This window comes from Diplotaxodon limnothrissa, linkage group LG10 (assembly GCF_057381915.1).
Source record: "Diplotaxodon limnothrissa isolate DT_005_m linkage group LG10, D_limnothrissa_male_GT1.1, whole genome shotgun sequence".
Classification (NCBI taxonomy): domain Eukaryota; kingdom Metazoa; phylum Chordata; class Actinopteri; order Cichliformes; family Cichlidae; genus Diplotaxodon; species Diplotaxodon limnothrissa.
The window spans coordinates 17,989,450-18,017,381 of NC_140605.1; the positions used below are offsets into that span (position 1 = coordinate 17,989,450).

General features: G+C 42.6%; 1 protein-coding gene across 2 annotated transcripts; it reads left to right on the plus strand.

Annotated features, from left to right (window-relative positions):
- Positions 1 to 299: 299 nt before the first annotated feature.
- Positions 300 to 27,932, plus strand: mtus2a (microtubule associated tumor suppressor candidate 2a). 2 transcript variants are annotated; one of them, XM_085363793.1, is made up of 15 exons: positions 300 to 2,312; positions 3,222 to 3,480; positions 6,526 to 6,771; positions 18,415 to 18,579; positions 21,348 to 21,446; positions 23,680 to 23,843; positions 23,915 to 24,040; positions 25,714 to 25,780; positions 26,083 to 26,297; positions 26,391 to 26,496; positions 26,606 to 26,679; positions 26,779 to 26,877; positions 27,010 to 27,129; positions 27,267 to 27,367; positions 27,500 to 27,932. In XM_085363793.1, exons 1-15 carry the CDS (start codon positions 300 to 302, stop codon positions 27,930 to 27,932), a joined length of 4,287 nt encoding a protein of 1,428 aa, XP_085219919.1. The 2 variants fall into 2 exon arrangements, with proteins under 2 accessions (XP_085219919.1, XP_085219920.1); XM_085363794.1 differs by having other exon boundaries at positions 23,686 to 23,843.

The following is a 27,932-nucleotide window of genomic DNA, read 5'->3' on the forward strand; positions in this document are numbered from 1 at the left end:
TTAAGTTTACTTGATGCTTTTTTTTCTGACAGTTCCCTTTGTTGTCTTTTATTTCAGATTGAAAGACCTTCATCGTGGTGAAAAACCATCAGAGACCACTTTTTAACTCGCCGTAAATGCAAAATAAGAAAGGTGAAGTGAGAAAGGTTTCATGAGATGACATTTTGTCCCTGGCTTATTCAAAAGAGCCGTCATCAGACCCTGAAGAGAAAAGGCAGTGAGGGAAGTAACTTTTGTAGCTCCATAAATGGCCTCAGTACCCTGCAGGTGTCTTTGAGTGTGACAAAAATCAATTCAACATGAGCAATCCAACTAGTATCCAAGGCCTGAGGGTCAGTGTTGACAGAGGAGAAAAGATTGGAAATAAAACCCAGATCCAGTTCACTCAGTCTGGAGATGACAACGCCAATCAGTTATCCTCAATCAGTGATCAAGAAAGAAGAGGTTTGTATGAGGACACGGGATACGGCACAAGCTCTATTCCTCCCTTGGTCTCTCAGAGCGACTCCCCAGAAAAGTTAGAGTTTTGGGGATCAGAGCAGCAATGCGTGGAGTCTGACTATGAACTTTTGGCACGTCAGGAGATACATACTTACCTGGGAAGCAGGAAGCAGGAGGAGAATGAGGAGGAGGACGATTGTGGAAGCATGAAAGATGGAAAAGATGAAGGTGCCATGTCAATATCATCGAGTTCAACAGCCAGCTCTGCTTCTACCGGCGTGAGGAGAAATGACAATGACAGCAACAGAGTGGAGAGTAAAATTCAGAGAGGCAAAGAGGTTCAGAAAAGGATCGCCTGTCATAGCACTGAGGAGCTAGACGCATGTGTGACAGCAGAGAAACAGGACACCAGGTCAGGCAGAGAAAGATGGAAGGGAGGTCTGAAGGAGTCTAAGTCTGAGACGAATGTGTTTGTCTCCAGCCTGTCAGCTGTTTCCCTCAGTGGAAGCCTGTCTAGTGCTCTGGATGGTGATGGAGAAACTTCTCTCGCCTCTCTGTCGAAGACCAACCCTTATCACAATGCCCAAAACACTACCTCAGCCCAGAACAGAAGAAGGGCAGCCCCTGTAGATGCCAATCAGAACTCCCCACCGATGCATCCTCAGGAGACCCTTAACCCAGCATTCTCATACCAGGATCAGAGAAAAGATGAGAGAAGTCATAGAAATGGCTTGTCCTCTGATGGAGGGCTAGGCCAAAGGAGAAAGGCTGGATTTGAGGAGAGGGTGCTGCCACCACGGCGCCAACAGCTTGTGAGGCCCCTCTGTCAGACGGAGATGGGAAGAGCGAGGAGTGCAGACTCCAACACTCGGCAAACTGAGACAGGGCAACCGTCTCCTCTTAACCTCTCTGCAGATCCACACAGTAATGGGTCAAACAGAAAGTTTACAAAAACATCTTTACGTGAACCATCTGATTTCTCCCACCTGTACAACACATCTGTAGTCTCCCAGCTGAGGCAACCCAGCCAGACATCCCAAAGGGAGACTCCACCAGCGGAAAAACAGCCAGCTACAAGTGCACGCCACAGTTCCAATCCCTCAAACCCTTCCACCTTAGAGAAGAGACCCCAGACTCAGCTTACATACAGAAGGAATTGCTCTAGTCCCAACAGAACTGGGGTTGAATCCAGGTCATCAACCCCTCCACACTCCCCTCTCAGGACACCCCAGGGCTCACCATGCAGGCAACCCTCCATGTACCTCGTTTCTAGGAATGTCTCTGGAGTGGTTAGACATATCCCTGCTGTATCAACATCAGCTCAGGGCTATGGCAACAGTTGCTTGAGAGCACCAGTCAAAACTAATATAAGCACAAGTGGAATCCCCAAAGCGCCTCTTAACAACCAGCAAAGCTCCCCCAGCTCTAACAACAACAACTCCCCCAAAGACAGCTCGCCATCACCTAAACTGAAACCTAAAGGAGTTCGCCCCAAAATCATTACCTACGTCCGAAAGAATCCTCAGTTTAAGCCTCAGGCTTCTGATGGACCGTATCAGGTATCCTCGCTACCATCCAGGCTGTCCGCATGCACCCACAGCCAAACACCCACATCTTTTAAAGACACACCTAAAGAGCCCCCAAGGCCTGATCCGGAAACCCGAGGAGCCCCAGTTCTTTGTGCCTCCAATCTGCTTTATGATAAGTACCGCCAGGAGATGCAGACAAACATTTTTCCATCAGGAATACTGAATAGGAGTATAAGGGCTCCTGGACACACAAACACTGTTCCACCCGTACACGCCCATAGCCACACAGCACCTCCAAAACTGGGCAGCAAGGCAGACAACTTCTATGGGACACCATCAGAGGTGAGTCCTGTTTACTGTAGAGATGTGATTTTAAGTCTTTCTTTGATTATGAGTCTTACGCACAGTTTATTGACTAAGCATGTTAATGCTTCCATCATGCTGATAGGCCTAGTAAACCATGTATAATTGATAACAGGCCTTTTGCATTTTATGATCACTCTCAGAGGACCTTCATTATTGCTTCTAAACCTATTTCTTATTGATACTGATTCAATAAATTCATTTTGCATTCATACTTATATACGCAGTCAAACACGAACATGGGGAAATAAATATTTAATGCTTGTTGAAGTGCAAAGTCCGCGGGGGACGAGTTAGTTTTCAGTGCTTCACATGACAATGTATGTGTGTTAGCATTTTGCCTAGAACACAGTAACACTGTTGAGAGTGTCAACATTTCAAATTTATTCCGCAGCTTCCAGTTTCCCTGCAGGACTCTGTTACATTTTCATTTAGAGTTAATAACATCTGATTTGCTGGGTTCCATTTTTCATCAGATTTAATTGCTTCTACTCACAATATAAGAAAAAGAAGCATGCAGCAGAGTTCCAAACTGAGGATAGAAATACTTTTTTTTTCAATAATCAGCATCATGCTGCTATTAGATTACAGGGTGCGTTGCATTTTTGCACAAAATTAAAGCTGCTACAGTATCCAGACATTGTTGCTAACAAACGTGGGTGAAAGTCTGAAGGGGGTTTTAAAGCAAACACACACAAATGTTAAAAAAACAAAAGAAAACGCTGTTATTATCTTAGTCATGAATTTAAGTGTGGCCCATACTTGAAATGCTGCAATGAAAAATGGAAAGCTCTTATGTGATTTAACTGCACAGAAATGGCTTCAGAAAACACAGCATGTCAGTTATTTTGATGGCATTTGACTCCATTTGGTGATTTTGATTTCTAGGTTGGAAGATCCGTCAGCTTGAAAGGCTGCTCCGCTGAGGACGCTCTGCAGAGCAGGACGGCTGCTCAGGCAGGAGGGAGTGGCAGTCTCCTGCGGTCTGGCAGAGGTCTGCGTCTGGGACTGGGAGCTGTCACCAGAACGGCTACGATCGCGGCCAAGGGCAGAGGACCTAGTCAAGGTCAGAGGTCAACACAAGTCTTCAGCCAGCCGGTCCAACCTGTCACCCCAGCAACTAATCAGAAAGACCCGGATAATACAGGTAAATTAAACATTTGACCAGATCTGAATTTTCCACACAGAAAGCAGCAAGGATAGCAACTGTAAATGACCTCTTTTGAGTCATCTGAGCTCATGTCAGATTCTATTTCAGCAACCCAAAATTTATGCTGCGTTACCTTTCTTCTCCTCTGCCGCACCAAGCAGTTTTGAGACCCTTTCCTCCCCTTATCAACTTGGCCCGAGATGAAGGCAGCTCATTAAAATGCGTTCTCTGAGATTAATTTTGATCTGATTGGGAATCTTTTAGAGACACTCTGAGGGGACTCGTTCCACACCAGTACGCTGCCATCACCAAAATCAAATAAATAAATAACTACTTGCTCACATTTTCCTCTTCGCGCACAAAAAATTTCCAATTCTGAGGGTTCAGATAGCATCTCTGGCTGCCGAACTCAGATTTAAGTCACAGCTCAACTGATAATGCAATATTGGAGTCTAAAATTTTCTCATCATCCTGCACACTGCTGGCAGGCTGTGTCATTTATCACTCCCATGCATGTTTGATTTGCTGTGTAGCTGAGGGTGCCAACGCAGACACAAACTGATAACATCCGGAGAGATTTTGTACATCTACATGTGTACTTTAATATATACATATATACACAAAATACATACATACATACCCAAAACTGAACATGCACAGTTGATCAGCATAGTTTCATGATGTGCTGGGCTTCCTTATCATAATCCTTATTAATACATATGCATAGCAACTACATGCCGCTTGGCCCTCTGGGAACTAAAGCCTTTGAAGTACAAAGCAATTAACACTTAAGTGATGTCACTATCTTCCTTCTGGAATCCTCCATGCCCTTTGCATGGTTGGATAAACGGCACCTGAAATGCTGAAATTATTTGAGTTTTTCATTTTTTCTCATCAGTCTCCTGGGAAAACACTAACTAGAACCCCCCACCCTACCCCCCACCCCTTTATTTCATTCATCGCTGTGAATAACAACATGTGAGAGAAGAGGAAATCTCTCTGTGTCACACAGATTATAGTAGTTATGCTATAAAGTTATTGTGTAGCTGTCAAGCTACTCAAACTACTTACTTAATTACTATATAGATACGTCTAAATACTGTATTGTTTTTATAATAAGGACCTTCTTCTCATATGTGTTGTAGCAACCACAGCTTCTTCGTGCTGACACTCTCATCTACTCTAAAAGCAGTGATCCTGATGCTTTGTGCATGTTCTGCTGCAGAGGTTGTAATAAACTCAGGTGTTACATTTACATGGAATTTCAGACTCAGTGGAGGTAATCGGTGCAGGTTTTTGTGTCTCACCTTGACCTGACTCTAAAAGACTGGCGATTGTTGCACCTTTCCCAGCTGCCTATCCCATTGAATTTTTCTGGCCTAAATTACTTAATGTCCTTGCTTTCATTCAAAGGCAGTGGACGGAAATATGGTTTTGCTCACGTCTTTAGCATTGGCAAAACTCTTAGGGTTTTCTAAGGGAAAACAATTATAGCCTAAAGGACCTTTATATATAAGCTTTTTGATGGTGACTTTATCACAGAGAACTTTGAGATGTGTGGAATAAAGACACCGGTTACTGCTTTCTATATTCACAAGCAGTCTGCGGCTGTGGTATTTAGGCTATAGTTGATGATTGCCAAGCTCACTTCTCTCCGTTGTCTCTCAGAGTGAATGAGTACAGAGGAGTGGGGGTTGGGAGGATAGAATAGAAATGAGACCATTTATCTTGAATGATCCTGACCTTCTCACTCTAGAGGAGCAAGCTCCAACCTAATGAACAGACCGCATGGCACACAGACGGGCGCTAAGGATCGAGGGAGGACATGACAAGTGTGAGCAGCAGCATTGATGATGCTGGAAGGGAGCTAGACTGGAAGCTTTTTTAATTTTTCTCCCAGGTTTTCCCCTCTCTGTTCCAACAGAGTTTTATTTCTCCTTCACAAAGTTTTTCTTTCTTTCTCTTGTCCTCACGATGTGGTTGCCCCCATAGCATGCACTGGCACATGCAGCTGTGCCAAATGGAGAGGAAATGAGGGCTGCCTACCTTATCTCTGTAGCCAGCAGGGGATAAAGCTCCTCTTCCACCCAGGATCTAGACCTTGTTCTGCAGGCTAGTGCAGCCAAGATGGAGCTTTTATCCATGGCCTGGGGATTTGCCCACTGCCCATTGTGTGTATATTTGTGTGTAGCCTTTGTTGTTCATGCCTTCACATTTCATCTGTATTGCCATTGGAAACCATAGATTACAGCAAAGAGAGGATTTCTCACAATCGTTCCCTGACAATAGCTTCCTATATGAGGCTGTGATTACCTTTTTAACCTCAATTTCTCTCCTTGATTCCAAACATTTTCCTTTTGTCCTTCAATAACAATAGTTTCTCTTTTTTAAAATTTACCTTCCATACCTTTCAAGTTTGGAAACGACTGCTTTTAGTCTTCGAGATAACTTTGAAGGGTTACTGATAATAAGGCAGTAAGGTTATGGGTTAGATAGATATATTAACAATGACCTAATCTGTGAGTGTCACATTGAATACCATGATAGCGCTGACATTTGAGAAACCGCTGGCCAGTAGCCCAGTCTGCAATCACCAGCAGAGCCAAACACAGCTGTTCACAGGTTGTTGTGTGTATACTTATTATATTTACTTGGCGCAGCAGTCATAGTCATAGAATGATGAACTTCCTGGTGCCCACTGAGAGCTTAGTCAACACAGGATAATGAATGGTTCACAGGGGGATAAACATCACAACTGTTGAGCTTCTTGTATATATTTTGCCTAATGAGTTTAGTCAATAAGTACTAACACACACACATACATGCACACACACAGACATCTGTACACAAAATCACTTTCCCTGTATATCAGGATTCATTTGTTGCAACTTAGATAAAAGGAGCATAAATGCAGTAGAGCCAGATATGATGAAATGCAGTGAAGTAGTTCTTTTTTTCTCAGTTCATTGCGCATGTCTTGATTCGTTTTTTAGAATTCTCAGTAATACACATGAGATAACATGATTTATGCTTGATTCTCAGATGACCAGGCTGCCACCCCACCCGCTACTACGACAGCAGCAGCCCAGCCCCAGGCTGCAGCGGCCTGCAGGTCTCTGCTTCCCAAAGCAAGTCAGTCGGGTCTTCGCCCCCCAGGTTTCAGCTCCAGCCGCCTGCCCGCGGGCCGCCTGGCGGCATTTGGCTTCGTCCGGAGCTCCAGCGTGTCCTCTGTCTCCTCGGCCCATTCTGCTGACAGCACACAGAGTGACCCCTGCAGAACAGCTCACCGTGAGTCAGCTCAAATCTGTTGACACCACCATTACCACGCGTCAGATAGAGGCCCTTCCATGCACGCGTCTGCTTTTCTATGATGCCACGTTCACGTCACGCGAATGCCTGCCTGTTAACTTTAATGCCGACTTTATCACCACATTATGATACATTAAGAGTGATAAGCACTTAAGCGCTTTTGTTGCCTTCCACTGTGTTTTCCCTGATGAATATAGTTTGCATAAACAGCCCCCACCCACATGCATTATGTTAGGGTTTGCTTTCTCTTTGAGTTCCACCCCTCCTGCAATTTATCCTTCACTCTGAATTTTCACACACAATATCAACGTAATTATCGTGTGCAGAGACACAGATTCAAGAAGCACATCTTCCATAACACACGAGGACACCAAAGAAAAATCAGATTATAGTCACTAGCAGTGCAGTGTGTAGCTGTCAATTCGCATTAGTGTTTTATCATCAATAGGTTTGTGCACAGGCCACGTTGGTCTTTCCATTCTTACGCTTAGAGGTTTGTCAAAACGACACAGCACACATCATCGTTACCCAGACTTACCAGTAATTTTACAGGCTCTTACTGTAACTGGGTCTGTGCTGCAGATTCTGTCAGCATTAGCAGAGATAACAGCAATGCTTGTGTGAATAGTTTTCATTTTCACAGTAGCAGGGGCCTGGAAGAATTTACAGTTGTGATCCCAGTGCTGCTTGGCAGACTGGTTAGATAATTGGCTGAATTTTGTGATGGCTGCATGTGTATTTAATGTGACCTACATAGGAAATGCTTGCTCTTCCTCTCCCAGTTACAGTTGACGTAAGCGCCTCGCTCTCACGCACATCAGGCCCCCTGTTATGTCATCGCTCCTTTCCCTCATTTCCCCCCTTGTGCTCATCCTTTTTTTTTATCCTTGTCTTTTCTTTGCCATTGGTTAAAAAGTGAACACAAACTGTGCAGTACTGAGGGAACGGCTCTCTGCAGTGCAACAGGGAAAAGAGGAATCCCTCTGGGTTTCCAAAGCAGAATGTGTTTATCTTTTTCTTCTTTTTTTTTAAACAAAGCTGCATAAATAGGGAGGTTTTACTTTTTGAAAAGCCTATGTGCTTCAGGAGAAAAAAAATGTTTTTATTGTTTTAAACTTTGTACGTATTGATGAAGGAAATAGCACTATTACTGACTAAGAGTGGGGGCACGTGTATGTGTGTCAAGCTGAAATCAGTGATTTTAAGAATCCTTTATTCATGAATATTTATTGTCTTTTGGAGCTATTTCTAAGCAACTATACATCTCAGCATCCTCAATTTAAACAACTGCAAGTACAACTTATGTGGATATGTCACCACTTGGCAAAGGTCTGGGAGAACACCCAAACTGTCACCCGTAGATGGGAGAAAACTGGTTAGGATGTTCAGTAACAACCATGGAAACTGCTGATTCATCAGCATCACTTTCCACAGTGAACAAATAATGGGTTGTTTTCTCGCCGTGGCACTGGTGCATTGCACAAAGTGGATGGAACAGTGAATTAGGACTACCTCCAAATCCTTCACCTCAAATCAACACCTAGATGGTAAAATTTGTTCATAATTAAGTGCTCTAATAGGATAATGACCAAAAGTAATCAATTTACATTCTTCATTTTATATAAAACCTTCATTTCTACAGTTTTTTTCTTAAAATAAAATATTTCAAATAATGTCACACATAAGTGAAATTTGATTTAAGATATTTCTGCTGAGCAAACATTCATTAATTACATCAGGACACACTGCAGCTCTTCACATACTGTAATGACACACTTGTACTACTAAATCAGAGAAGAACAAACACAATGTGACATGATCTTTCTTGCTGGCACATTGTCTATTTAAAAAGCTCTCGGTATTAATGTGCAGTAGCCAATCACCTGTCGGTCAAAACTCCTTAGGCAGTTAAACCTTTATACATCAAATATACTCAGAAAGTGTAGCAGCACCTGCCAGGACAACAGAGAAGACTAGAAATTGTTAAAAGTAGTGCCTGCAGCAGAATATTCCTCTTCCTGCTGTTGAACGGCTGCAGTGTAAGGTGAAGCTAAAATGGAATAGAGGATGATAGACGTGAGAGGAGGAAGATTAAGGTCCTTTGATGTTAAGTTTTATGTGTGTGTCTGTTGGTGTGTTTGTACGTGGCATGCAGTGCGGGAGACAGAAGGGGAGAGCAGAAACATTTATTTCCACTTTTGACTCTGCGTGGTGCTTGTGGCCTTTATCAGTGAAGTATTTGAACTCTGGGCCCTTTTTGAACCCCCGACTGCAGATCCTCCTTTTTCTTTCCTGCTGTGTGAGCACTTGATGAGCTTCAAGCACAAGGTTGTCTGATGTCTTTTTGTCTTACTTTACTTTACTTTCTTGGGGGGATAAGTTTAACAGTCATACTAGCTCTTCTCTTTGCGAGATTAGGGTGAGTTTTTTTTTGTTTTTTTTTTTTGTTTTTTTTCGCCTGTCCCATTTGGTTCTTTAGCCATCAGAATTGTTGTCTGAAGACCAACAAGGATACCCAATGGATTTACTTTGCCAAATGGATCATCGTGGCATTGCCGTATTGGTCCATTTGGTCGATCTTTGTTTTTATTATTTATTATATTTTATTTTCAGATGTTACAGACGGGACAGACATGAGTGAGAGATAGGAAAGGGAGAAAGAAAGAGGAAGGAAAGGAAAAACAGAAGGGGAGAGGGACAGTGAGAAAGGGGGGGAGAAAAAAAAAAAAATCTCCTGGATCACCTGTTGAGAGAAGAATAGAAAACAAGCAAAAAAAGACAAAAAAAACAAAAAACAAAGCAACATACTAAACACAACACCATCGCATTAATCTAGCTAAGTGTAAACAGCAGTAAATACTAAATATTCAATGTTGTTGTGCAGCACGCAGGACAGATGTGCTTCGAAGTAGCAGCCAAGAAAGGTGTAATTTGGGTCTACGAGCAGTGAACACCCGTGTGCATACCTGTGTGGATCAGCGCGCTTGTATTCCAAAGGTTTCTCCATGTAACGATCTGCTAGGGAGTGTGGGGGGGCCACAGCCCCGTCCTCCAGGGTGTGAAGCAGGTATGGAGGAGATCAAAACTCCAGACATCCAGAGGCCCCCAGAACACAAGAAACCATGGAAGACCAACAGAGGGGCAGCCGCGCCACTGTTCCAGTAAGAGCTGAGGAGAGTCCCAGATGAGGGTTCACTCAGCAGCCGCGGAGCAGAAGCCAGGGGGAGTTGCAGTGACGCGCCCGTGAGCTCCGCCGGCCGCCAGCTGTGCCTGAGTGACCGAGCCCCAGGCCGAGAGGCCGGGGGCACCCCACCCCCGAAGGGGCCCGAGCGAGCCCCAGGCTCCAGGCCCCGATAAGCGGCCGCCAAGGAGTGAGCCGGTGTGTACCTGGACGCCCACCCCCAGACACAAAGAACCACCAACGCACCGACACCTGAGGGAGTCCGCCACCGGCAGGGGAAGTGGTGGTAGGTGGAGATAGGCCTCCAAACCTTGGAGGGCCTGAGGTGTCCCCAGAGAGGTGGCGTCTGATACCCAACCTGACATATAGACACAGAAATACAGGCACACACAGACACAAACATCCATTCCCACCCTCATGCTCTCATATGCACTCACTCCACACTCAACCAACGTGGAGACAGACATAAAGAGACGCTGTACACACGATCACACTCCCCAAGCGTACTCTACAAACCGGGTCTAGGTACCCTTGCTCCTGGAGGGGGGAACTGCACCCAGACCCAGGTGGTGTTACCCTTTTCCCTGCGGTGGGGAGAGGCAGACCACCCCGACTCCGTAGCAGCAGGGAGGCCCCACACTCCAGACCGCAGTCGGACGGCCAACTCCACCTAGCCCTCCCGCTCCAGCAGGCCGCAGAGAATGGGGGTGGGAGAAGACTCCAAACCTCCCTCCACCCGCTCATTGTAGTGTTGATGCATGTGTGTTCTAAGGTGCAATTAAAACCCAGGAGGGCATGGAGCTACCTGCCAAGGAGCAGCAGGTAAGTGCATAGTCCCTCCTGATAGCCCTCAATGTCTAAGTGTATTTAAAATTGAGAGGTGGGCAACGACGCCAGGGGTGAGGTGTACACCCTGATGGTAATTTGGACTCCGTGATTGTGCCCACCCCCAAGATCCTATATGTATGTGTAATGAGAGTGTGAATAATGTGAATGTCTAAGTTGTGGGATAAGAAGAAGAAAAAAAAAGAAAAAAAAAAAAGAGATTAGGGTGAGTTGCCATACATTTATATGTATAATGAGTTTAAAACCACAACAATAAATGTATTTAGGAGTTTCTCTAATCCACATGACAGTTCTTAGATTTGAATGCCTCACTTTTGTCCTTCAAACATACCTTCTAGTTCTTGTAAATAAATAGCTTAATCTTTGTCTCCTCTGGCCATAAAACCGTTCTCCAGCATTTGGTTTGTTTATGTGGGCAGCTACAAACTTCAGTTGGGTTCAGTTGTCCATGGCAATGTAAAACTTGCTTTACTGTGTAAAGGAATGTAGGTGTTGCAGCATTTCCCAGTTCATTGCAGACTTCAGCCTTGTCAGTTTCTGGGTTGCTCCCAAACATCCTAAGCACTTCTTCTGTCAAAATACAGGAAGACTGACGTTTCATTTAAACCGAAGCCTTTCCTCAATTTGAATTTTAAATATTGTCAGTTTTACCCCCCAAAAAACGCCTTTAGAAATCTTTATATAGCTCACGGCACTTTCTGAGAGACTGGTCCGTGTTTCTGCACAAACTCATTTGTAGAGAGAGATTTGCAATACCTGATTTTCCTCCTCTGCTCTGGGATCTTTGCCCCATCTCACCACGCTCCAGCTTCGATCAAAGAACAGAAAGACTGACAGATGCATTCTCACATCCTTCTGTCAAGGATGTCAGAGGAGCTCCAGCAACCTAGTACCTACTTGTGCAGAGAGAAGCATTCCCCATTGATCAACGAGCAAAACGGACTCCATTAGTGCTCTGGATGGTACTGATAGAAGAAATCATTAAGGAGTAACGCGTTTGGGAAAAGATTGCAGGGCACTAGTAAAGTGGGTTAGAGGAATGTCCCTGGAGTTTATACTTCCCACTGTTGTAGTTCATCCTCCAGCTCAGTGGGTTGTGTGTGTGTGTGTGTGTGTGTGTGTGTGTGTGTGTGTGTGTGTGTGTGTGTGTGTGTGTACGGTGCAGGACTAGCGTAGATAGTAGCTTCAGTAAAAATAGCTGATGGCTTGTTCAACTATAAGCCATTCAACTTTATTATTACAGTGGGATGAAAAAAAGAGTCATACAGCATCAGGAAACTGGGGAAATTAATGAAAATTATTTGCAATTATTTGATACTATTAGAGCTAATTGGAATTAGGGCATTTTTCTGCATAGGAACACATAACATTCACACACTAAGCTAATACTAGGCTAAACTGCTTTGACCATAATTGATTCTTATCAGCAGTTTGTATATAAGTATACATGGAAATATGTATGAGTTAGTCTAGAGGCTAGAGTAGAGTATCTAGAGGCACATAGCTTACTCTACATGGCATTGATTAGCCATTAATTCAATCCATGCTTTAGCCCAGTGGCTGACATCTCCCAAGATGTTTCATGTGTGTGTGTGTGGATGTCTGCGTGCTTTTGCACTGAAGACACCCCTCTTGCATCCGCACATGAAAGAGGGGTGTGTGCTGTTAATTCCTCTGTGATTGACAGACTCTGTTTCATAGCTGAGAGAAGATTCCAGCAGAAGACAGTTGATTAAGCCTGTGCCTTTGAGCAACACCGACTCCATGACAGAAACTCAATCGCCAAAACAAACTGTGTATTATCAGCTCTATTTGTCTTGTCTTGCGATAATAAAATATTGTAAGAAATCAAACGAAGGGCGGGCTGGAGCGAGCAGGGAGCTGAGGGGAGAAGAAGAGCTGAAGGGAGATGCAGCGGTGAAAGCAAATTCAATGAGTCAAAATGAGCTAAGGGGAGAGAGGAAGGAAGACGGGGGAAAAAGGAGCGGAAAGCGAGGCATGCGGAGAGCTGCATAGAGAGGAGAGTGAATGCCGTACCCCAGATGCCATGGCTCAGATCTAGTCTCTGACTCATGCTCGCTCACTGTGAACAGATGGTTTCTGTGGTGCATGTGCGCACACACTTATAAGCATACACACACACACACGCTGGTGGAGGAGAACATTAGATGGGCCAATTAGATATGGCTGGCATTCTGTGGTAGAGGAGAGAAAAAACTAACATGGCAGAGGCTTATTGAAGCGGCAGTGCTCTAGCGGTGAGGATGGGCTCGACGGGGCTGTTTATTAACTGCTAAACTCCCACTCTATTTCAACCAGCTCTGTGTTAATCGAGCTTTATGAGCTTAAAAGATGCTTTAGACTGACAAAGATGCATGCATATTAGTCAAGAGGCAGCACCCCTGTCCTTCGTTCTCTCCCCGCTGAGGAGCTCTTATTGCTATTTTAGTTTTTCACTGATGCATCTCTTAGAAGAAGCAAATAACTCCAGGAAATATCTTTTTTAATGAGATAATTGCAGGAAGTCAAACATTTTTGAAAAGATTTTGGAATAACAAAATAGCTGCTAACACAAGTTAAGTTTTGTTTGAGTTTTATTAGAAAGTTTCATGTTGTCAGCCAGTATCGTTTCTTTTCCTGTTTTTTATTTACTAGTTTTTGCCTTTTTATTATATTTTTTATTTCACAGCCTCAAAGGCAACCTCTTTTATAGACACATAAATAATGTCGTCACACTTGTTATATGTAATTTCATGGCTGAAAAATGTAAGCTTGTAAAATTAATAAATGAATATTTATTTTTTTGCTTTGTTCTTTCAGAAACCTAAACAGGGAGCTTGATATTATCCCAAAAAGTGTCAATAACTAACAGGCGGGTGTAGCAGCACCATGGTGGTAAATGCATTTTCATTAACTTATTCTGTAAAAGGCTTAGTGCCTGGAGACAGAGTCTGAATACTGCTGAAATAGTGCTGACTGCCTGTGCTCACTTCTCGTGATGTTGCCTCAGTGAGTGAAATGACTGTTTTTGTCCAAGCTTGTGACCAGAAGCTGAAAGAAATGCAGAGCAAATGGCTCGGCTTAAGAACACTTCAGCAGGGATGATTCTGGCTGTCACTTTGGACCCAGACTGTGGTTAACAGATGGTCTCCTTCTACTGCCTCCTCTCTCCATCCTAAATCTTTCGCTTATTCTCTCCTGCTTTGAATGTTCAGAAATCTACTTTCTTCAAGACTGATCAAGAGCCTAACAGCAGTGTTATATTTAACCTTCTAGGACCCTGCGTCCACATATGTGGACATCACATTTTATTTAGACCAAAATACTCACTTATGCTCTACAAGGGCCTGATATCCACTTACGAGGACATTATACTGCCACTGTTCTATCAAAATTCTAACAAATATCTTCATTTGTGGCTCTCATTTTTCTTAGAAACAAAAAGCAGGTAAAAAAAAACAAACATTTGATAATTCTTTGTTTTTACATTCATCGGGCCCCAATATGCCCAAATGTCAAAGAGAAATTAAAAATGCATCCTCTGGAAGAGTTCGGGTCTTAGGAGGTTAATCAAGAGAAAATGCTTTTCCTCCAGTCTAACTCTGAGATCATTTCTTAAGACTGAACTTTAAATTACCATTTGACTGCTTTCAGTCAGTGCTCCTTATCATAGAGGAGCATCTCTCTCTTGTTGACCATGAGAGGAGAAACGCTGTCCTTTTAGCTGGAATGAACTTTTAATCTCTTGGCATCTGTGTCCTAAGAGAGGAAAGGAGGCCCGAGGCTGCTGCCGTCAGCTCCTGTGTTATCATTTAATTCGACTGTCTACAACCCATGCCTTTGCTCTGTGGGGTTATTAATTTGATATTTATATATTCAGATATAACCTTACCATGACTTTCAAGAACATCACACATGATTGTAGCGTTTTATTCCCTGATATAAAACTGAGAATTGTGGGATGTACAATTCCGTGCGTTTGCAAACTGTTTTTTAGTTACCATGAGAAGACATTTGGTGACAATCTTAACTTAAAGTTTTAAGTTAATGTAGCTTGAGATAAATTTCAGTTTGGAGCATATTTAAAGCCACACTTTCTAATTTTGAACCAATCAACCTCCTTTGTCAATTCCAGGTTGCACTTTCAATTAAAACGATTAATGTAACCTGAATATTGAATATCAAATCTGTATCTTATTCTATGTTTTATTCATCTTACTCTGTTAGCATGCTTTGGAAACCCAGTATTCAAGTTAATCTGTTTGTTGACCAGTTTTTAATATTTAATATTATTAATGTGATTTTATTTAGATAGCTTTTCTTCCAAATATTCTTTTACTGGTTCATCTACAAATACTGGATAGAGTCGATGGAGTCAAATTCCCTTCCTTATGTGGCTAGATTTTTTTTTTCTTTTGACAGTTGTTCTGAATTTCATTTATTCCACCTTTAAAACCAGCTGAAGGAAGGAATCAGCAGGAAGCCATTAATAAGCAGAACAAATTATGGCCTCTGATGAATATGAGTTTCAAGCTTCATTACACACGCTGTCTTTCGCACTGAACAGTGTTAAAGGAAACTGACATCTGTCTGTGAGAACATGTGGTCTAATTAAAAAAAAGTTTAAAAAGTTAATATTAGGGTTAGGCTTAAAAGTTGGTGTATAAATGGAAAAAATTTTCAGTAGGTTTACACACTGACTTACATTACTCATCACTTATAGTTTGTTTTAAATCACACTACAAAAGCAGCGTGCAAGCAAACCTGGATCTGTTACTTTTAACTTTGTGAATTAATTTCTTGCTGTTTGTTTTTCTGATTATTTCTTCTAATTATTATTAAAAATAAAATAAAAATATTATTTAATTATTATTTCTTTTAATGACTTAAACTCAGTCATTTTAAGGCGCAAGGTGTAATCTCTGTCTTAAGGTATTTGTACTTTTGTTGTTAAACAAAAAAAAGTGAGATAAAATAAAGGAATGGATTTATTGATTAAAACGCAAAGAAAGCGCATTAATTAACATTAACTTAAAGTTAAACATAATAATATTAACAGGGAAACGATGATATCTGTTCATTGTGTCAACATGAATACTTTTTGTACTTCTTTTGTTCTTCAAGTACAAGTTTGAGTGTAGTGATCAGTAGGTATTAACGAGAAATGCTCACAAACCACAACTTAAAACATCTATACTCTTCCACTTGTTCTTATCAGGGTCGCAGGAGCCTATCCCAGTTAACATGTGATGAACGGCAGAGTACACCCTGGACAGGTCGCCAGTCTGTTGCAGGGCTAACGCAGAGAGACAGACAACAATATGCTCTCACATTCACACCTATGACAATTTAGAATCAGCAGTTAACCTAACCCAACTAGGTTATTTGTCTTTGGGAGAGAGCTGGTGAAGGAAAGGACATGAAGGAAATATGGTGAAATCAAAGTCACGATGTTCTTGGTGTGAGGCAACAGTGCTAACCACCACCGTGCTGCCCTGACTTAAAACAGGACCAATGTAACCCCTTTACCTGCTTCATTAGTTATCTTACAAATATCTCAAAGAATCTGTTACCGCATGGTTCTTCTTTTCATATAATACATAATACATCATTCGCCTTTTTGTTGGGTGGTAGGTGTTTTTCAGGAAAAAAAGGGGGGCTATTGATTTGCCATGTCAGCACTGCAAGCTGCACTGCAAGCTCCTACATCAGCGCCTGCGTATGCATGTTTGCACCTGGATGCATTCCCCCTGGGTTACTTTCAACGTGAATGGGCTTGATCAGTTCCGTGCTATAAATGTGAATGTGAAAAACACCAAAAGAGTTCATGTCGCAGTGAGAACGAAGCATTTGACTATTTCACTTTCAAATTAAAATGTCGTTTTTGCCAGTGAATACCAGTGAAAACCAAAAAGCCAGGTCAGTTCTGCTGGTCTTGGTTTAGCTATGAGGAACAAACCCATCCAATAAAATGGCCTCCCGCTGAGAACAAAAGCCTGCTGTCTTTTGTTCCCAGCTGTTTCCTCTTATTCATGGTCCCTTTTTCATTTCTTTGCTATTTTTCATCCGTCTCTGTAAAATACTAAGCTTGCTGCCGGCTCCATTGCAGCACCAATTATTGCTCCTTGTAGGTCTTTTTATATCCTTTTGTTGCCTTCCTCCTAATTCCATGCATCCAGCCTTTTCCCTCTTTCTTTCTCTGTTATCCATCATCAGCTGGCAATTAGCCAATAAGTGATGCATATCAGCTTGATAATGAAATGCATCCCCCCTTTTCTCCTTCTCTAAGCCCTCAAAATAGTCGCCATCTTCTCTTTCACAGCATTCCCCAGTTTTGTATTCCCCACATCATCGTTTTCTCTTCCTCTCTGTGCTCCGGGAGTTCATTTGTCCATATTTGACCTCTGACGAATGAGCTCATCTCTGTTTATATCAGCCAGCCAACTGATCTATGTCAATTCAGTTTAAATGTTCTAGGCTAGGTTTTCATCTTTTAAACCTCTAATATAAAGGATGCTGACAGGTTGAGCCACAGAGCTCTGTGAACGTAGTCCACTCCTCTCTCCAAGATTAGATTTGAATGAGATAAACTGACCATATCTTCAGCTGGTTAATGAGAAAGAAATGCTGTCAGACTGTCAGCAGCCTTAGTAATGAACTCCCAGAGGAGCTCTGGGATAATATGGAAGCTTGGGGAATGCAACATATGTCAACTGTGTGCTGACAAATCAGTGAACAATAAGACATGCTAGTAAGGTTAACTGGTGACTCTAAATTGGCTGTAGGGGTGGATGTGAGAGTTTGCAGTGATGGACTGGTGACCTGTCCAGGTTGTTTCCTGCTTCTGGAATATTACATATAATATTGCTGTTTTTATATTTGCACAATATTCATGCATCAAAGAGCAAAGTAAGTTTGCAGTCACTATGGGCTTGCGGCTGGTCAAAGGAAAGTATTGATAGATACATTCAAACAGGATTTTTTTCCTGTGTTGTTAAGCAACCAACTTGCGTTACAGTGAGGTACAAGTTGTGCTAAATGGCTTAATGATAATTTCATAGCTTCTTTCGATCAGTTTTAAAACCAATTCTTAATCCCTGTTTGATGGAAAAATTTTGAAGCTTGAGAAATGCCGGTAATCTCTTGTGTCACTATTGATCAGGAACGGGGAGATGAGCAGGATTTATGCCGTGCGAGAGAGAGTGTGTAAACTATCTGTCAGTTTTTCAATAGATTAGAGCTCCATTAAGAGTCAGGAAGAGCAGTAATCACTGCAAGTATACATGTTCCAAGTATTGTATGCCTGTCGATGTTTCCCTGTGTAAACAAATCCCTGTATGTGTGTGTGTTTGAGATTGTGTGGGTATATGAAAGACAAGTGTATGTCCCAGGTTAACGGACAAGAAATTGGGGGCAGCAGCAGTGAGACCCTGAGGTTAGAAACCATTTCCCGGTCCAGTGACCCTAAATTCAGTCAGAATATAACCCTGTCCAGTTATAGGAATAATATGTGATCGCAAGAGATGTGAAATACAGAAAATAGGGCAGAAAACTCTGAAGGTAATGAGTTGGTTTTTGTTTTTTTTGTATTCTAGGTCTGAGTGTGAGTGAGGAGCCTCCTCTTCATAGAGTGACAACTGGCACTGCGTCAACAGATCACCAGAGAGGGGCACAATGTCGCAGCAACAGCCTCCAGCCCCCCTCCACTCCGGCACTGCCCCGACGCTACCTGCCACCCCAGTCAAGAAGCTCCCCTGGAGGTCAGTAGTTTTCCTGGAACAGCGCACAGAGTCTTGGTTTGATAAAACTGAAAGCATTTTTTTGTTTTTTCTGTGATTTGGCACAGCTAACATTTCTGCACTACCACACATCAGTCGAAACCCATAAGCTCTGTGTAGTAAATGTAGGAAATATATATTTTACATGCACATTTGTTCTCTATGGATGTGTGCAAAAGAGAGAGATGCATGTTTCCAGTAACAGATTGTGTCCTATTGTCTCACGCTGTCGTCACATATGTGGTTTACAGGCACGTATTGTGCACATATGTTAAAATAATTAAAAATATCATGAGAAATCCACATTAGAGGAGGCACACTATGCAGCATATCCAATCGAGTGCCACCAGGAATAAGAGGATGGAATTGACAGCAGCAATATTCTTTTTCAAATGCATTTGTATTATCATACATGAAGTAACACCAGGCGCTCCATAGTATCGCACTTCACTCTGCCACATTTATATGATGTTATAAAAATGTCCTGCTTCTGCTTGAATAGATGACACAGAGCTACATGTTCTCTTCTGTGACATAAGCGAAATACATTTGAGACAAAACAATGCAGACATCGCTATTGTTGCCAACAGGTTCTTATCAGGGATGCAGACGGTGTTGTGGGGATGAGAAAATATCCTTCACCCTGTGTGCCCTGAGCTGATACAGAGTGTGTTATGAATTATTGATGTAGAAAGTTCCTGGCAACCTGACTCATACCCTTTTTTTATATTAGCGTTGCATTAAGGCTTTTTTTGGCTCTCTATAGGGTTGTACAGACTCATATGTACAGTCATGGCAATAAAACAGAAGGTACACCATCTTTGAATTCTAAGGTTTTATGCATCAGGTCCCACAATGAGGTAAATAGAACCTCAGATGAGCACCAACACATGCAGTGTTTCATTATTTATTATTTATTTACCAAAAATCAAGCCGAAATTGTCACGGTCTGGCTGGCAGACCGTGGGGATGTAGGGAGTGAGGACCCAAGCGCGGAGCTCTGTGTGTAGACTGTGTGTTTATTTACAGTGCGGTAAATACTGATGCACAATTAATCCCCGTGCTCCCCAAGACTCCCGCGTGTGTCTTCCAGTGGCGTCCGTGTTCGTGCGCCCCGCTGTCGTGACTGTGCACACCCTGTGCGTGCTGTCCTTCCTCTCCATGCTCCTCCTGCAGGGAAAACAATGGAAGCAGCCGTTAGACACTGACCCCCGCGGGCAAACACGATCAGTACTTCCTGGAGTAACACTGACTTGGGAGTCTAACTCAATGATCCCACATCGGTGGGAGCTCCAAGACTCTCCTAAGTAGCTCCCCCGACGAGCCGTGATCAGCAGCAGGTGTGTGGCTTGGGTGTGGCCAGTCCCCTAGCAGGGCCACACCCACCAGGCCTGAAGGCGCCTGTAAACAAGTGTTCAGACACACCTGCACCCATACACACACCCACACACACACTCATATCTACAAACATGGAGAAGAGGGGCAGCAACACCGAAAATACATATAATATCACAAGTCCATGACTGCCCAGGGATCCTGGGTCGCTCAGACCCAGGACCCTGACAGAAATGCAGAAACTGTATGTGGAAAAACTAAATACACCCCCATGATTAAGTAACTTGTAGAAACACTTTTAGCAGCAAAAAAACTGAAGTAACATGTCATGAGCACGTGTATTTCTGCTTCAGCCTGTAAAAAATAACAACAGTTATTTCATGTAAAAAATATCTGTATCGTCATCTGAACATGTTCTACTTGTTTGGAAAAGGTGCTCATACAAGCATGGTGTTCCGTGTAGGCAATGGGAAATGTAGCTGTGCTATCCTAAACAGCTTCACATCACAAGCATCTGCTGACCTTTTATTTTCAAGTAGCCCATCCAGATTTAAATTCAGATTCTACAAAGCCTCACTGTGTGTTCGAGTCAGTACGGTGATGTGATGTGACAGTGTGTGGCAATAAAGATTCCCTCTGAGAGCCACATTTGCATGATTTTACCAAAACATGCACACTGAACACCGCACACACAGTGTTGCTGCAGAGCAAAAGAAACCTCCAGGGTTATATGGGGATTTGTTCAGGATCAGAGGCTTCTTTCCCGTAACAGGTCTAATTAGTTTCTTTTCAAGGTCTCGCTCCCACTCTCCTGCCTTCTTCACACCAGTCTCCCTGCTAACCTCTTGAAACTTCCTTCCTTCCTACTTCTTTATTTGCGTCACCTCTTTTTTCTCCTCCACTTAGAATTTTTCGCCCCAATTTTCTACATTTCGAGCTCCCGTGTACTTGTTTCAAATCCAGCCACTTGTTCTTACATTCACTATTCTGCAAAAGATTCAATGTGAAACGCAGGAGAATGTTTTTGAGGGTTGAAATAATATTAATAAATCATTGGGAGTTCCTAATTGTTTCCTGTCTTGACTACAAAGTGCAATAGTGTCACATAGACGAAGGAGGATTTTTAGCACATCTGCTCAGCTTCTTTTTGACCCGCAATCCTGTGGGACATAGTTATACTACACAGCAGGGGGGATGTAGCTGGAGATGAAAGCAGAAGGGGTAACTGGAAAGATTGGAAAAAAGTTAGGAGAGGAGGAAAATCAGCCAAGAAATGGAAAAAAGTACAATAAAAAAAGATTGAGGCAGGCAGGCAAAGTCGATTTGACACTCATGTGTGTATATCTGACATGCTGTACTAGCCAAATGTCACTGTGTGATATTCGGAGCCTAATCAACACCTTGTGTTGTGACAGTGAGCAGGAAGGAGTTTCAGCGGAGTTCAGAAGTCACACGTTCTCTCCCGTCCTCTCCAAAAAGGCTGGCTGTGGTTCCTCCCAAACCTCAGTCTCCAGGTAAGTTTTTCCTCTTTGTTATTATGCAAAGTGTAGATATATGGAATAGTGGTTTTCTTTGTCTACAATACAAAACAGAGGTGCTAGAAATCGAACAGTTTGACTCGCACACAGGGGCAGAAAACTATTGATGGTAATATAGACACCTGTGCTTGTCCTACGATGGCAAGTCAAATTGTATGTAATTAAAAAAGCCTGTGCCAGAATCCCGGTGGCTGACTAATTGTACACTATTCATCCTGATCAATAAGACACGTATTGTATAGCTCCACCTCACTCTGCTCTGGGGTGTCCCGCCCCCCAAATATTTCTAATACCCAGATGTGGTTCTAAACAGTTTGAGGTGGAAATTTGTGATATTTAACAATTTCTTCTATGTTGTGGTTTCATCCATGTGGTCTGGAAAGAGCAGAGTAATTTTCTTTTGGGATTGCGGAGAGAATCCAGATGTTTCCTAGCAGAGTCAAACACATCTCCTCAGGCCACTTATTTTCTCACTTTGGTGCTGCTGTTCACCTTTGTCTTTACTGCTACTTTCTCGGACCTCGTCTACTCCTACACGGTCCCAAAATGAAAGCATTTTTCTTCTTTCAAATTCCCAGCATCATTGATTTTGCTCTTGTTTACTGAAATTTGCACACTGTTGTTCCACCTTGAAGTTGCTCTGGACACGATCCCAGCAAGATGCTAGCGAGAGAAAGTGAAACTGATATTCACCTCGTGAATATCTCGGCCTTGATATCTTTAAGAACACCCTAAAAACACACAGACAAACACTTCCATCTAAGCTCTCCGCAAGATTTGCCATTACCTTTTCTCATTGTTTCTTGCATCGTTATTTCTCATCCATCCACCTCTCCGCTCTCATCTGCATGCTGCCTTCACACTCATCCATATAGGCTCATTTAGTATTCAGTATCCTCTCTCTAACCTTTCAACTAGAACCTGCACATGTCTAGGTGTGTGCACATGCATGCTTGTGCACATGTGCCTGAAAAAGAGGCAGAGAGCATTTGCTGAAAATAAGGGAAAGGGATTCCTAATAAGGCTTCAAGGCAAAGAAAGGACATTGAGATAGATGGAGCTCTGGAACAATTGCTGACGCTTGCATTTTTTTAACAGATGACATCAAAACATCTCTGCAGTTTTTTACCTTTTGGTCTTTATTTCTGTCATTTTTTCAGAGAGCTACTCCTACTAATGTGTTACATTTCTACCCAAAGCCCTTTGGTTATATTTGGTTAAACGGGTTATAGACATCAATCACCAAGACAGTTATTCAGTTCATCTGCAGCTATTCCGCTCTATCCGTTCGTTGCTCTTTTTTTCTTTCTTTTTTTTTGTATTTTACCCTCCGCACCCCCACCTCCCTCCAAACAATTTTGCACTCATTACCTGGGACCCTGCTCCCCAAGCCCAGCCTCGTGTTGCCATGGAGACCACTCCCCATGCTCCAGCAGGCCTGAATTATAACGTTGAGGCAGGTGATTTGGTGTTCTGCTGTGATTTTATTTTGTGTGCAAGCACATTTCCACCTACAGGCTGGTTTGTGAGTCTGTTGCTAATATAGAGTAAATTTTATGGTATACACACACTCGCACTGTAACAAGGTGGCGCAAGGGTTAATCGCCTTGCTTGTGTGTCAGCTATGATTTAATGATTGTGCCCCTTCAGACACCGTTACTTTGATGTGCCCAAATGTTTCTTTACATATGCATGTTGTAAATAAAACACCCACGTTAGCATAATCGTGGTGTTAAATCGTTATATGAGAGAAGTTTACACATTTATCATGAGTTTAAATGGTTCATTATGAGAAACTACCTGAAGACTGTATTAAAAAATAGATTTAATTAAATTACTACCATTTATCCTGAAAATGCGATCACTGATTCACCAGTTGAATTTTGATGTTTAAAATTGCCAGATTCCATTAAGGATATTTTTTTGGTTTCATGTATTTACTTCCTGTTTGTTACCTCTTTATGCTGGGAAACTACTGAACTGTTTTAAAAGTGCCTCTCCTTTTTGTCACTGTCATTCAACACTAAAACTGATGTGACAGAACAGATAAACTTCGGTATATATGTTTAATTGGCTGATGTTCAGTTGATACATTTGTGAGTCCCTAATGTCTTGTTAGTTTCCTTAAAACACACACACACACACACACACACATACACACACACACACGCTCATTCTAACCTTATTTGATTGTCTTTGTTGCGTGCAGCAGCAGTCCGGGGCTCAGCTCCCTCTGGTTCCCCTCGCCGCGTGGCCCCCCTGAGGCTACAGCAAGAACAGCAGGAGAACCTGCAGAGAGAGAAAGAGGAGGCTCAACAGAAAGAGAAACAGAGGCAAGCGGAGGAGAGAGAAAAAGAAAAGCAAAGAGAAGAGGTGGGTAACTGAGAAACTCTGCAGCACCGTTTGGGCTGTTCATTCTGGTATTATTCTGTGTCGCTTTTCAGGTTCAGAGGCTGCAGGGACGCTGCGAACAGCAGGAGAGGCAGCTGAAAGCTCTTAGAGATGAACTGAAGAAGACTTCGCTGGGTCTAGAAGCTTTCATAGTCACCACTCAGCATTATTGCCTCAAGGTAGCGAACTGGAATGATACTGTGCACAGTATTACTGTAATCACCATATTAAGGCTTAAAGGTTCACCTGCCATCCCATGCAGATTTACAACATAATACCGCAGTCTTAGTGTTTACACCAAGCCTAATATGTATGACACACGTGCACACAGTGCACACGCGTGAATTTAAGGGCACATGCAGTATTTAACAGCATGAAGTGTTCACAGCATGGTCAATGACATGCTGGATGACAAACAGTTTGAACAGTGTGACTGTGGAAAGGGTCTACCAGAGTTCAGTGTGTCACTGATCTGGTTTCATCCAGTTCTCTGTCTAATGGGATGATTTCACCTCTGAGGTGCTGTGGTAGTAATACCAGTGCCAGACTGTCGGGGGACTGTCTGACTTCTTTATGGTCATTGTCTGAGTGCTGCAATCACAGGTCCACACTGCAGATATTCAAGACAGGGAAAGTACAAGTGTGACTTTTGAGTGGATTTGAGCTCCCTCTGCTGGCATCAGTCAAAAACTACAGCTAGAGCATTGTATATAATACTGTGTAAACAGTTCTGTATAAGCCAGACTTTCTTGTACTTTTTTAAAGTGGTGTTAAGCGGTAGGTAGGGTTTCTGAAGGTCTTTGGCATCATTGGCTGCTTTTTCACTCATTTTCAGTCCTGTACGTGAACCCGACCATTTTCTGATGAATGGCCTTTTGTTTAAGACACTTAACATTAACCTATGAATCATTCACACACAAAAAAACACCTAAACTAGTGTGGTGTCTAAACATAATACACAACTTAGCAAAAAAACTATTTGAAATTGCGTCTTTGGGCACTTTGTTATGTGTCACAAACGCACATATGTTTCCCTTTTCTCAAGCAGAGCCTACCAAAATTACTAAAGACAACATAATCTGACATAAAAGAGTATTTTTGCACCAACAAGAAAATGCAAATTTGAAACTTTTGGTTTGAATCATCGTCATCATGTATGAGAGAAGTAAAGTGAATGTCTACAGCCATCTGTGAACCACAGTCAGGGCTCTGATATGGTTTGAGGCTTTAATCAGTGCAATAACATCTGGAAAGCTTCTGATTAGCAACAGAATTTTTTTTCTGGCAGTAAAAAAAAATCCCTTACTGCTATTTAAGGTAAAGATTAAGAGCTGTTTGTGGCAGTGTGGATTTTTGGGTACATTTCAAATCAAAGCATGCTGTCCACTACGTTGGTTAATGAATGAAAAACGCATCTGTTAATATACCCATCAACCTTACCTGTAGCCTCACAAATAACATCCTAGTAAGTGAATTGTACAAAGCAGTAATACTCAATTTAGGGCATGAGCTAGACTTTTTTCTACTTTACTAAATTCAGATTATTTAACAGGTTCTTACAATGTTTATTTTTCTGTCAAATCTTTTAAATGTCACTAAAGCAGTCAGTACTGCAGCTAAAATGCCAAACAAACCCAGTGTCAACAAGTTTTTTGTAGTTAAAAGGCCAGTAAATCCATAATTAAATCATTTCAAAGATAGACTATTGGCCTTCTGTTCATTATTTAAACTTTTATTATTCTCTTTGGCCAAATTCAAGGCCAGTCTGAGGTCATTTGAGTTTAAGAATTCCAGTTGATTTGTACTTGGGCTGTGCACTGTGTCAACAATGACGTTCATTTTTGTTTTTCAGAATGAAACCGCAGAAGAAAATCAAAGGAAGTTGTCTTTGGAAATGCAAAAGATCAGAGAGGAAATGGGTAAAAATCAAATCACTTAAAGTAATGTACGGCTGTTACATTAACTAAAGCACAGTTAATGTATTCTAGTTAGAATCACTAGACCATTATAACTACCTATTATTCACACCTGGGCTGTTCATACAGTGAATTGTAAAGGTGTAATCAGTGTAAAAGGCAGATATTTTTATTTTTACATTTTATATTTCAACATAAAACGACTTGCATTAATGATTTCCAAATAGAAATGTTGGTTTTAAGCTTTCTATAGCTGCTAGTGTCCTCATCGCATAACTAGATGACTAGATGTACTTCATGCACAGCCTCAAACTCAGTGCGCTGGGAGAGACTCCAGAGAGAGAAGGCAGCGCTGGAGGTGGCGTTTGAGCGAGAGCTGCAGGAGCTGCAGCTGCAACAGGAGGCAGAGCTGGCTGCTGTGGAGGAAGGACTCAGGAAGTGTCACTCAGCAGAGGCGGAGCACCTGAAGGCGGAGCATCGGTCAGAGATGGAGGAGTGTAGGACTCAACAGCAGGAGCAGGTAGGAGAAAGGCATCGGTGGGAGGTGACTGGTTTGTTTCTGTTATTAGCTGGCTTTAACGTGCACGTGTACACGTGTGTGGCTGTGCGTTAGATCGAAGAGATGACAGTCAGCCATCAGGCAGCCATTCAGGAACTCAGAGACATGCACAACATCACCATGGCAACACTCCATGAAGAGCATGCCCGTACTATGAGAGGTATGAATGTGGGGTTTGTTTAATAAAAAAAAAAACACAATATGATGCAAGCACTGCAGGGAGTCACACCAGCTCTCTTCTTTTATCATCCTTCTAAATCTGCACATAGACTTAAGGAAAGCTCACGAGCAACAGAAGATCCTTCTAGAGGAGGACTTTGAGAAGCTTAGACTTTCTCTACAGGTATGATACTGAAAAGAAGATCTTTTTTTTAGGTTTAAACATAGACGTCTGTACTGGTACAGTGTGTAATCTTGTATTTTTGTGTGTGCATTTTCTCAGGATCAAGTGGATACGCTCACCTTTCAAAACCAGAGTCTGAGGGACAAGGCCAAACGCTTTGAGGAGGCTTTGAGGAGGAGCACAGATGAACAGATAGTGGTGAGTAAATACCCTGCATATATATACAAAGAGCACAAACAGAAACTTGGCATACTTCTGAGACGCTGGGTGCCTTTTATTCAAACACTCCCTTTCATTCATTTATTTTTAAATGCGCTTATTTTTTGGCAGGATGCTTTAGCGCCATATCAACACATCGAGCAAGACCTCAAGAGTTTGAAGGAGGTCGTGGAAATGAAGAACCAGCAGATACACCAGCAGGAGAAGAAGATCTCTGACCTGGAGAAAGTGGTAGGCTCAAATAAGCCACCGTAACCAGCATCTTCTACACTGCCTTTTCCACAAATTCGCACTATTTTGAATAGACAGAAAGGTCAGTGTGGTCTGTATAATGATAGATTGCGGTATGGTTGTTTTCTGCTTTTGAGCAGGCCCAAAAGAACGTGTTCCTCGAGGAAAAAGTGCAGGTTCTGCAACAGCAGAATGAAGATCTTAAAGCTCGCATTGAAAAGAACCTAGCCCTGTCCAGGTAAGAGGCATCATCATTAACATTAATGCTCAGCATTCACTACTTCATGCCTACCTCTCCTGTAGGTACATCCAGAGTCAACCTTTGAGGTGAAAGTTAACTTTACCTCCCTTTTTGTCTTTTTCCCTGCAGACAACTGTCTGAGGAGAACGCAAACCTCCACGAGTCCGTTGAGAAGGAGAGCACTGAGAAGAAGCGCCTGAGTCGGAACAACGAGGAGTTGCTGTGGCGTCTCCAGACCAGCCCTCTCGTGTCTCCAGCGTCCTCCCCACTCCACCGCTCCTTCTCTACCTCACCACTTCCCTCATCCCCATTATTTTCCTCTTCACCTGTAGCAGGGTGTGACTCCCCCACTCACTGCCATGGCTGTCCTCAGCAGGCCCAGTACTCCTCTCCCTCCCACAGAGCTGCTGCTACCAATCAGAATCTCTCACCGGGACCAGCCACACCCACACACAGGGCAGTAACTAATCAGAATTACTCACCCACCCATGTCACACCCACGCACAGGGCATCACGCAGTCGCTGTAATTCAAATACTTCTCTCAGCTCTTTGCAGAGATAA

What these genes read in the sequence shown, in the direction of transcription:
- mtus2a (XM_085363793.1), top strand. Translation starts at nt 300, where the DNA reads ATGAGCAATCCAACTAGTATCCAAGGCCTGAGGGTCAGTGTTGACAGA. An exon ending in TCCCAAACCTCAGTCTCCAG is followed by an intron (nt 21,447 to 23,679) that starts GTAAGTTTTTCC and finishes TGTTGCGTGCAG; the next exon opens with CAGCAGTCCGGGGCTCAGCT. An exon ending in TCTCTGACCTGGAGAAAGTG is followed by an intron (nt 27,130 to 27,266) that starts GTAGGCTCAAAT and finishes TCTGCTTTTGAG; the next exon opens with CAGGCCCAAAAGAACGTGTT.